At 31.1% G+C, this 11243-nt stretch overlaps 2 protein-coding genes across 2 annotated transcripts; one reads left to right on the top strand and one right to left on the bottom strand.

Moving 5' to 3' along the window:
* Positions 1-877: 877 nt before the first annotated feature.
* LOC114727859 (DNA-directed RNA polymerases II and IV subunit 5A-like) lies at positions 878-3024 on the top strand. The gene is made up of 4 exons (XM_028914630.1): positions 878-1081; positions 1785-1970; positions 2048-2161; positions 2899-3024. The coding sequence occupies exons 1-4, from the start codon at positions 881-883 to the stop codon at positions 3022-3024; spliced, it is 627 nt and encodes a 208-aa protein (XP_028770463.1). The 5' UTR covers positions 878-880.
* Positions 3025-3182: 158 nt separating this feature from the next.
* Positions 3183-8596, bottom strand: LOC114727867 (GDSL esterase/lipase CPRD49). The gene is made up of 6 exons (XM_028914639.1): positions 8415-8596; positions 5679-5756; positions 4885-5025; positions 4243-4319; positions 3925-4071; positions 3183-3657 (listed from the first exon to the last, which is right to left on the bottom strand). The coding sequence occupies exons 1-6, from the start codon at positions 8523-8525 to the stop codon at positions 3444-3446; spliced, it is 768 nt and encodes a 255-aa protein (XP_028770472.1). The 5' UTR covers positions 8526-8596; the 3' UTR covers positions 3183-3443.
* Positions 8597-11243: the final 2647 nt, after the last annotated feature.

Raw genomic sequence — 11243 nt, 5'->3', positions numbered from 1 at the left:
TAGTACATAACACGTAATTATTAATTCATTATATTTTAATATAACCGAAACTAATTCGACTACAATCTAGTTATTCAACTTAGTACCTCCAATAGTTCTATAGCTGGAGCGGAATTAGGGAGGGGGAGGGGAAGAAATTTAATAATAAATGATAATACATTTTATCAAATTTATATAACTATTAAAATCATATAAAAACTTGTGTGCATATATATATGTATATATATATATATAATAGATACTTTATAATTTAAATATGATAGCGAATCTTTTCAACTTATATTAATTTTTATTATTTGAAATTCGACTCCTAAAATTTACTCATATATTGTTTACTCTTGACGAAACAGTTACATTTTCTATTAAAAAAAATTCAAAACTTTGCAATCTACTTATTTTAAATCATGTTTTAATATCTAATTAATGAAAAATCATTGAAAGCATCATGAAATTTAAAATCATAATTTAAAGTTTAAACATCTGAAGTTTGCCGAAAAAAGGCCTAGAAATTCCATAAACCCCAATTCCATCTTTACCTTCCCCTTTCTCTCACCTCTTCTCCGACTATCTCTGCGAGGTTCCTCCCCATTCACAATACAAATTTGAAATTTGAGGGGCTGGAATAAAAGGTTAATATTTTTATACAGATAAATGTGTCATAAGACTAGTTCAAAGAATCAACAATCAAGTTAAATCTTTGACTTAAAATTTTCAAATCTTAAGCTTCACTTGTTGATGTACTCCAATATTCTTCAATTTTTTTTAATTTTAAAAAACTATAATCCTATATTTATTTTAGGGCAAAAAAAAAAACCCTTTTTATAAATTGTTTCCTCCCTGTAAATCCCTGTGCTGCCACCACCACAGTGCAGAAGAAAAGATGGTAGTCTCAGAGGAGGAGCTCAATAGACTATTCAGAGTCAGAAGGACAGTGATGCAAATGCTGAGGGATAGGGGCTACCTCGTTACAGACTTAGAGATTAACATCTCCAAGAATGACTTCAGGCTTCAATTTTCTGGGAACGTAAGAAGGAGGGACTTTGTTATTAATAAAGCTAAGAAACAGGACAGCTCTGACCAGGTATATTATTACTTACATCTTCTACTTCAAGCTTGTCTCTTTTTGCCACCCCAGATTCAAATTTTCCTTGTCCTACCTGTTCCCTACACCAAGGTGATTCTTTTATGCATAAATTCGGCTCTTTTCCTGCTGGACTTGTAATATTTTAGTATTTCTCAAACCATGGACTTCATTATGATGTTGCTGTTACCGGAGACTGCATGTCTGTATTGAAAAAGGAAAAAAAGTTGTGAATGCTCAGCATAATAATGTCAACTTAAGTATTGAACTTTCGCTGTCACGTGCATGAGGTATCCTAGCCTTTTCTTATGGACAAGACTTGAACTCATATATTTAATGTACTTTTATCAGATCAGACCAGAATACGTGTGTTTTATTTCAAAGCAAGTTAACTATATTAATAGTAAAAGTTAGTCATGGAATAAATAATCCATGAAAAAAATTCACGCGTAGTAAATATATTAAGCATATAAATTTATGTATCTAAGTTGTTCTCTTCTCTTATGTGTCTAGTCTCTTCAGACCATGTTACTCAACTTAGCTAGAGGGAAGAATTAGTTAAAATCTCTATTTGCAGTTCCAGTTCAATTTTAGAAGACGAAAATTACTACTTGATCACTTGTTATATGTTGAACACTTATCCAGTCTGTAACAAGATTTTTTTTCCCGTGTTAAATCTTTTAATTGGTTGCCTTTGTAGCAGATCTATGTTTTCTTTCCTGAGGAATCTAAGGTTACATCTGAGACAATAAGGACATACGCCAACCGCACTAAATCAGAGAATGTATTCAGAGCAATTTTGGTTGCTCGACAGAAATTGACTTTCTTTGCCCAGAAATCTATTGCTGAAATATCTTCAAACATTCACTTGGAGTTCGAGGTTTTTCAGGTGACATAATTTTGCTTTGTGATCCTGAATTGGAAAATTGTCGATAGTTGTTTAAAAAAGTAGCTTCATTAATACAGGAGTCAGAACTGCTCGTCAACATAACAGACAATGCCCTTGCTCCTCAACATCAGGTGCTTACTGACTCAGAGAAGAAAACCTTACTGGAGAAATACACCGTGAAAGAAACTCAGGTAACTTGATTTAATGCCATTATTCTCTCAACTGTATTATATGGAAAAATGTCAATTGTCCAACAAACCTATATATGCTACATTTAGGCTTGGTTTTGACAGAGGGAGAAGTCTAAGGAAAATAGGATGTGAAAAGAATATTAAGAAGGAAACCTCCTTTAAAAAAAAAAAAAAAAACCATTTTTAGGAGTTTTCACTCTTCGTATTCTTTTTCTCTTTATTTTTCTTTCCATCCAAATCAAGGGTTAGACTACTAGGGTTATGAGAAGACGTTAGGGTGCCAGATGCTTGGGTTTTAAGTATAGTAAGTTAACTTCTTGAGCTTTGCTAAAATGATATATCAGAGTGAAATTTGCTTGTTATATGCATGCTTCAGAGGTTGAGAGACCATACTCCTCTGTACACTAAGACTGAGTTAGGACATGGTACGATGTATCTTTGTAATATTTGCGTGAACTTGTCATCTGTTTGAGGTGATACTGACACTCAGACGGTTGGAAAATTTTCCCAATGATTTAGAAGCTAGTCTCGTATGAATAGAGAGTTGAATCTGTCTGACTACAATTTTACAGCTTCCATCTAATAATACCTGCACTTGAAATGGATCCTGATGCTGAAATGTACAATGAATTTCATGCTTATAAGGCTTACTTCATTTCTCTAAAATTGCCTCTCATATCTTGATTCTTTTGAAACTTCAAATCATCAGACATTGATATTGTTTCTTCCTCTTTCAGCTTCCTAGAATGCAGGTCACTGATCCAGTTGCTAGATATTTTGGAATGAAACGTGGACAAGTTGTAAGGATCAGCCGAAATAGTGAAACTTCTGGCAAATATATAACCTACCGATATGTTGCATAAGTAACATAATAATTCCATTGGAGGGAAACTGAATGTTTGATTGAAATCCTTTGTTTATTTATTCCCTGTTCTTCTGCATTTTCTTCAATCCATACGTATCTTTTGTCAGATAAATGAATATGAACAAAGACACAGATAGTTACGTAGAGCTTGTTTGCATGGAACAAAGTTCAAAAAGTTTTGTATTATACTGTGTCAACTAGAAGCATGGAACAAAGTTTTGTATTAAACCTTCTATTGTCTGCTCTATGTTTCAACAAAAAAGTCAGAGCAAATATGTATGATTTATTTATATCATTCATTGAAAAGCTTGATCATTGTCTCTTAAGAAACTGCATCCAAATTGTGCACCTAACAAACAAAAGAATTGCATTGAGAATCTTAAAGAGAAACTGCAATTCGTTAAGCAGTCCAAGAAATTACTCCCATTCCATAAATGAAGGCAAGGTTATTGAAGAGACACTAATGGTGGTTTTGCCATCAGCACTGACAGGATCATAAGGGGAAGGTTGTGAAAACTCCATAGGCATTGATTTCCAGTGCAAGTTTGGCTCCCACTCAGCTTCTTTCAGAACCTTCAATATTTCTTTCGCCACTATTTTGCTTCCCACACTCGACAGATGAATTCCGTCTCTGACAAGTTATGTTATTCACAAGTCATGAACAGTACAACTCATTAAAACTCGATGCAGCGATTTATGAATTATATTCCCTCTAGTCCTTATTATAAGAGAGAGAATAAAAATTAATATGATTTTCGAGTTTAGTATAGTTAATAAGAATAATATTAGATATTTTTTAAATTTTACGATAAATTTAATGTTTTTAATTATTGATATTGGTACATGTGATTTAGTTAGAAGTAACTGATAATAAGAATCCGAGAAGTAATATGCTTACGTGAAGCAAACATCTAACCAATCTTGTCTTTGCTGGAGAGCATTCGAGAGATCAATGGCTTTTATATTCATCTCTTGACAGAGCTTGAGGCATGCTTCTGAATATATTCTACACGATTCGTTGGTTCGAGTCAAACTCAGCACACCACTGCATTGATTCATCCCAATCATTTATAATTCCCTCATCACAAATCGGAATCTGAATTTAAATTCCAACCACACATCTCTACTCTACTCTACTCTTTGGTGTCTATAAGTTTATTCGAGATGGCTAAAGAAAGAACCAAAAAAAAAAAAAAACAAGAAGAGAAGTGAGAACCTGAGTGATTTCTGAATCTGAGCCTCGTTGATAGGAGGAGCAGTGAGGAATATAAGACGAGTCTTCTCTGAAAGGCTCTGCTCAATCATCAACATTTGTTACATGTGTCACCCATCAAAGCTGAGTCATATTTCCTTATGATTTATAATAGCCTCAAGGCGCAAATTTAACCACCAAGTATTCGCCTTGGTACAATAATATTCACTTGGATGCAAAAATGGCCATAAAAATTTAAAAAAAGGTGCAAAAATGTCACGGCTGTTAATTTAAGTCTGTCAACTTTTAGAACATAGATGGACATAAGACTCACTATTTTTTTCTTTCTAAAACATAAGTATCCTCTTATTAGAAGCAATTCTATTCGAAACATTGTCGGGAACTAAATGGGAGTCTTCGGGGATTCGAATATTGGTTCACCATGTTGTAAGGAACTAACCCGTTCTACTAGACTCAATTCCTATTGATACAGAAGACTCACTATTAAAAAGTAACAGACGTTTGCTTAAATAAATGGCTGCGGCAATTTGGACCCTTTTTGAAACTTTCATAGGCACTCTGACAGCACCCAAGTGAACATTACAGTTTCAGGTGCGTACTCACAGTTACTTCGTGAGGAGATTTGGATGTTAAATGTGAGAATACCTTGAGATGGAGAGCAATGGTTTTCATATTGTGGATGTATTCGGGAAGAGGCACGTGAGGACCAAGTCCTGAAGGGTGGGGAAGCATGGAATCATTTCCTCCAAAGTACACTATTATCAAATCCGGCTGTACTCCTCCATCCTGAATTATTTGTGAATGAATTTGAGATTTCATAAGACTATTATTTGAGTATGGTTTAATATGTAATTTAGATTTAATAGTAGCATAAATGTGTGGCACAAAAATGAAAAAAATTGTATTAAGATCCTATCCAAGAGAATTGAATATAAAAAATTCTATTGAAATCATCAAATTAATATGAAGTTTTAAGGAATCTCATTGGAAGAAATCCCACTTGTTCAATTACTAAATTGCCATCATTTTTTTTTTAAAGTATGCATTAACGACTAAAAAGACAGTCATTAACAATTGAAGGTATAATGATTAACAACTATTATGATAAGTATTAACAACCAATACATTAAATCTTTGTTATGAGCCAAGAAAATGTGTTGTTAATGCTTGCCATGATAGTTATTAATTATTGTACCTTAAGTTATTAATGATTGCTCTTTTAGTGGTCAATGTAAACCTAAAAAAAAAGAAGATAAAAACAATTTAGTAATTGAATAAGTAGAATCTCTTACAATAGGTCTCTTCAGATTAATTTGATTATTTTAAGAAATTTTTGTAGTTAATTCTTTTGAGGAGAACCTTAATACAATTTTCCCCCAAAAAAACCTCATTAAATATTTATACTTGCAAAAAAAAAAAAAAAAGAGGGTTTAATTTACCTTTGGGAAAACTTGAGACAGAACCTCCAAAGCACGCCTTGAATTCCAACCCGAGTATCCACGTAATACTATGTCTGCCTGCACACACATATATTTGAATTAGAGAGACAGATGCTAATAGCATTTAAATTACATTTAAATCTAATCAATTGTTGAATTACTCAACTCAATGTAAAGGAGCCTTCCAGAGAAATACGAGCATTTTGTATGTTTGATATATTACCATAAATTACATCACAACTTAATTATCACAAAAAAAAAATTAAAACAACATAATAGTGATGATTTATTTTATGATAAAATTTGTTAATTTTGTTATAAAAAACACTGTTACTAACTGATTAACGAGATTCTTGGTCACTAAATTAATAAACAACGGAACTATTGGTTATATTAGTATGTTGTTTAGGTACCCATTATAAGACATTAAGACTAGCGTACTTTTGCTTATTCTCTTGAATAATTACTAATTAAAGGGCACAAAAGTTCATAGAACAAGAGATAAAACATACCATAAGAAGATTCCTATTTATTTACTCTTCCGGTCCTTAATATAGGATCCAATTATTAAGTTGGTTTTGGTCTTAAATATAAGACCTATTTATTATATTTATCAATTTTCTCTAAATTACCCCTATAGATACTCTGTCAGTCATAATCAAGTAAAAGAGAGAGATGAGGCATTAAGAAAAATGATTATGATGTTTTAGGAAAAATGTGTCACATTTCTTATAATTAACTAACTTACCTAACTTTCTTAATCTAATCAAATTAGTTAAATGGGTCTTATATTAAGGATCGGAGGAGTATTTATTTTTATTGATTGGCTGGTGAAGAAAGGATGATGAGAATCGCACTTTCCAGAAATTGCTGATAAAGTAGAGGGAAACAACAATGCTGACTAATGATCATTATTGTTTGAGTAGAAGATATTATTCACATTTTAATCTTATGAATGGAAAAAATTTATTTTCATAAAAAATTTATTTATTTATTCTTTATATCCATAAAAAATTTATTTATTTTTCTTTGGACTTAAATAACCTGATTATATTAGATACTATTAAATACTTGCCCTTTTTTAAAAAAGAGGCCAATTTTGATTTGATCGCACCTTATTAATTAGTTGATGTCAACATATAAAGTAACATAGTAATTAATACGAAAAAAGAGATCCTTCTTATCCTAATCTTCAGCCGCCACCTTTTTCCGCATGTATGTGTCATTTTTCCTCTATAAATTAAAGCAAAGCAACCAACCTCCTTTCCCGATTTTAATTTCCTCCATGTATTTTCATTATCATCCAAACATATATGAAAACTATTATATATATAATAAATTGAATTTTTTTGTACGCACCATATAACATTATCAAAAAGACTAAACTAAAATTTTAATTCCACTAAATAATAATAATGCTCATGGTTGAATAATGATCAAAGAAAAATTATAACATTTACTACCTCCAGTCCTATTACAAACAAGGTCTTATAATTAGAATCGGAGATAGTATTTTATAACGGAAAAGCTAAATTATTCTCCCACATGTTGAAAGACATTTAAATTACCCAACACTACTCTGTTAATTATAAAACTGAAGACATTTTCATGTGCATTACAGCAGTAGAAATAGCTCGTGAAGGATGCAATAGTACAACTTACTATGATTTTATATTGTATACGGAGTCACATATAGATTCTCTTATAAATATATGGGAGAATTACAATGAGATCCCAAATAAGGAAAACAATTAAAAAACAAGTCCCAGAGGTTGTTATTCCCACTATAGGACTTGTCATTATAGATTGTTGAGGTTGTTATTAGAATATTTTGGTAATTATTTCTCTTCTGTGGGACTTGATTGTAATTTCTCCTAATATTATTCTTCTGGTATTTAATAAAGGACCTCATTAAGGAGTTAATATTTCGTCTTATATATAAGACTTATTTTACAAATTTATCAATTTTTTTCTAAATTAACCTATTGATATTTCCCTAACAATAATCCAATAAGAAAAGGGGAGCAGAAATTAAGAAAGATGCTAAGGGATGTTTTATGAAAAAAAACACATTATATTAACTAACTTAACTAATATTTTTATTCTCAATCTGCTCAACTTAGTTAATTAAATCTTACATTAAAGACTGAGTGAAAGTACTATCATTTAAATATATTTAGGCAACATAATACATATGCTGGGAAAATAATATAACCCTGATCCATTAATCACGGGAAGCAGTTTCTCAATTTTTTTTAAACTTTTTTTTTGTGTGGATGACAAACAATGACAATGTTGGAAAACTAAATTGTATGTTTCATGTCTGGACATGTCCTGTGGTCTTACAAAAGTTTCACACTCGGGATTTTCAGAGCATCAGAAACAAGGAAACAAACTGAGTTTGATGATGGTGTTCTGGATTATATATACATATTTTGGCCAACACTTTCAAAGTCAAATCAAAATATGATGATCGAAGAAGAAAGGAATGAGATCCAAATGAATGAAATCTCCGAATTACATATAGAACAGGAGAGATAACAACAACCACAACAACAACAGAAGGATTAAAACGAAGGATTTGGAATTTGCTTTGCCTTGTTCTCTACAGAGAGGAACACCGAGGCATGCGAATCCAAAATATGAATCAAAACGAAGATATATAGTTCTAATTATAATGTCACAGACAGAAGAAATCGAAGAAGGAAGAAGGAATCGACGAAGAAGAGAACGTACTCTGCGAGAATAGAGGTGGGCGAGAATGGAACCCCAACCTTCGTGGCTGAAACTGAGCTCAACAATGGAGGAACCAAACAGCACAATCTGAGGCCTCACTGGTCCAACCATCTCTCTCTCTCTCTCTCTCTCTCTCTCACTCTCTCTGTATATAGAGGGCCCTGATGTAACTTGTTTGTTTGGTTGCTTAATTTCCGAAATTTACAATTCAGCTCGGTCCCCCTCTAACATTTATACATCCTGCACCACCGAATTTTCGCTATTACATCATTTAATTAATTAGTTTGATTTGTATGCTCCATTGGATGCCACCCCGAGCTGCCTCATGATCCATCTCTTTCCTTCTTTATTTTTTTTCCATATCAATTTTAGTATGTTGTGTCGTTTTTGAGTTCCAGGTAATAAATTACTACTTTTGTTCTGTAATATTATAATATAAGAGTTAACTTGATACTTAATTAAGTTCTAAATATAAGATCTCAATTTATTTTGTCTTTTATATTTATCTATTTTTTCTAAAGTGATATTTGTAATAGTTGTACATATTTAGCGTTCTATCAAATACTAGTTCTAGCTAATACATATAATTAGCAAGGATATTATAAGAAAAATAATACTCATTAATTACAAATAACTAACTTAACAAACTTACTTAATATACTCAAATGACTTAACTATTTCTTATATATTCAGAACTAGAGGCAATAATTAATGTGTATATTTTTTTTTATAAAAAAGTTATTGAGGATGGTCTAGGTGAATTGAATCTAAAATGAGAACAAGTCTCACAGCATAGCAAAATTTATAAATTATTTATAGATTATATATCTATCAATATTAGAATTTGTACTTATGTTTTTCTCGTTAGTTGGACCAATCTATCATTCGATGTTTAATATACGAGTTGCTTGACTAAATTTTAATTGATTAAAAGGTTAAATAAATTATTTAATATTGGCAAATGTGACATGACGTTCTTACTTAAAATATACTATATTAGTTAATTTTAATAAAACTACGCAAAATAAATTTACAAGCATCACCCCCAATTTTTATATAAGTTGGTTAATTCTAAGAGTAGGAGCTGAAAACCACCACAAGTTTTTTTCTTAAAAGTAAAATACAAGTCACATTAATTAAACTCCCACGATAATCAACCTATGAATTGTTAGGAGAACTAATTAATAATGATTCATTAATTACAAATTCCAAAATTTCCTTGACACAAAAAAAATTTCTTAAAATTCTATATCTGTGCATGTATGGGTGTTGGAAAGAAAATTGCATCAGAAGATCTCTGTAACAAATGATCTGTCCTGGCCTGTAGAGTTTTGAACATAATAATGATCAGTGCGTTTCTTTTTTAAACATATTGAGGATTTGAATCATAATTATATATTTATAAGCGATGTCACCATAATTAAATAGTTTTTCCATGAGATTGGATGATTCATGTTTGCGCTTATTTGCGGATAATAAACACTTCAGCCATTTGTTTATAATCTTTAATTCCTATGTCATTTTAATGATTGATTTAGTTTCTTAATTTTGACTCAAAATAATTTAGTATTTACTCCTCTGGTCCTTAACATAAAAACTAATTAACTAATTTGAGTAGATTAAATATCTTAGTTAAATTAGTTAGTATGATTTTTTTTCTAAAATACATTAACCATCTATTTAATTCTCTTCCTCCTTCTTCTACTTGCTTATTGTTAGGTTAATAAATTATAAAGATTTAATTTTTTTTAAACTAGAAAATCATAAAGGCTAACTTATTTTAGAAGAAACTATATGAAGTCCTTTGCACATAATCTAACCACTATACAAAGATACTGCCAAGAGGAAAAAAGACGAAGAACCAAATTATTGATCTGTAAATATATATTCTGCTCCTGCAGGATGACTTTTGTTTAAAGAGAATCCACTAAATAAAACAACCGAAAGCTAAATATTGACAATTACATTATTTCCACTAAAGAGAGAATCAACTGAAAAAGACTATTTTTCCCCTTAGGTTTTGTTTGGTTCAATGGAAGGGAGGGGAGGTGAGGTTAATTAAAAGAAGAGGAGGGGAGGGGAAGGGAGGTCATGGTTTTGTTTGGTTGGAGGGGAGGGGAAGGGAGGGGAGATTTCTTGTTTGGTTCGTAAGGGGAGGGAAGGGAGGTAATTATAAATTGACAAATATACCCTTATCTCTATATTTAGACTAATTTATTTTTTTAATACACACACGATATAATATATAATTATAATACACACATGTTATGATATGTATATATTAATACATATGATATGTATATATTATATAATTATATAATTATATTATTATTATCAAATATTATTAGTGGCTAAAAAAAGAAAGAAGTGAAAAAAGATTTTTAATAAGATAGACAAACTTGGAATATTAAAAAATTAGTATGGGTAGTTTGGTCAATATTAGACATAATATTTCTCTCCCCTCCAAAAAAATCTCAAATTTGGAGGGGAGCATGGGGAGGGGAGGGGAGCACTAAAAGACAAATTTCTTCCCCCCCCTCCCCTCTATTTTTCCCAACCAAACACACTGATCCCCTCCCCTCCCCTCCCCTCAACAACCCTCCAACCAAACAAAGCCTTAGGAAAATCCCTTTAAAAGACATTTAAATTTAAATTAACAAAAAAAATCATAATTTGTGTTTCTAATTCTCCTTTGACAATAGGTATAAAAGAATAAAGCAGTAATATTTCAATTAAATCTCAATCAGTTGTTCGTTAATTCTATTTTATCAATTATGTCTTAATTTTAAAAACTAAGTGCACAAGGAAATATGAAGAATTTGTCAATTG

Source organism: Neltuma alba, unplaced genomic scaffold (assembly GCF_004799145.2).
Source record: "Neltuma alba isolate B1F8T4 unplaced genomic scaffold, ASM479914v2 tig00012511_pilon, whole genome shotgun sequence".
Lineage (NCBI taxonomy): Eukaryota > Viridiplantae > Streptophyta > Magnoliopsida > Fabales > Fabaceae > Neltuma > Neltuma alba.
Note: the sequence above shows the minus strand (reverse complement) of the source record. Positions and strands in the feature narration are given on the sequence as shown.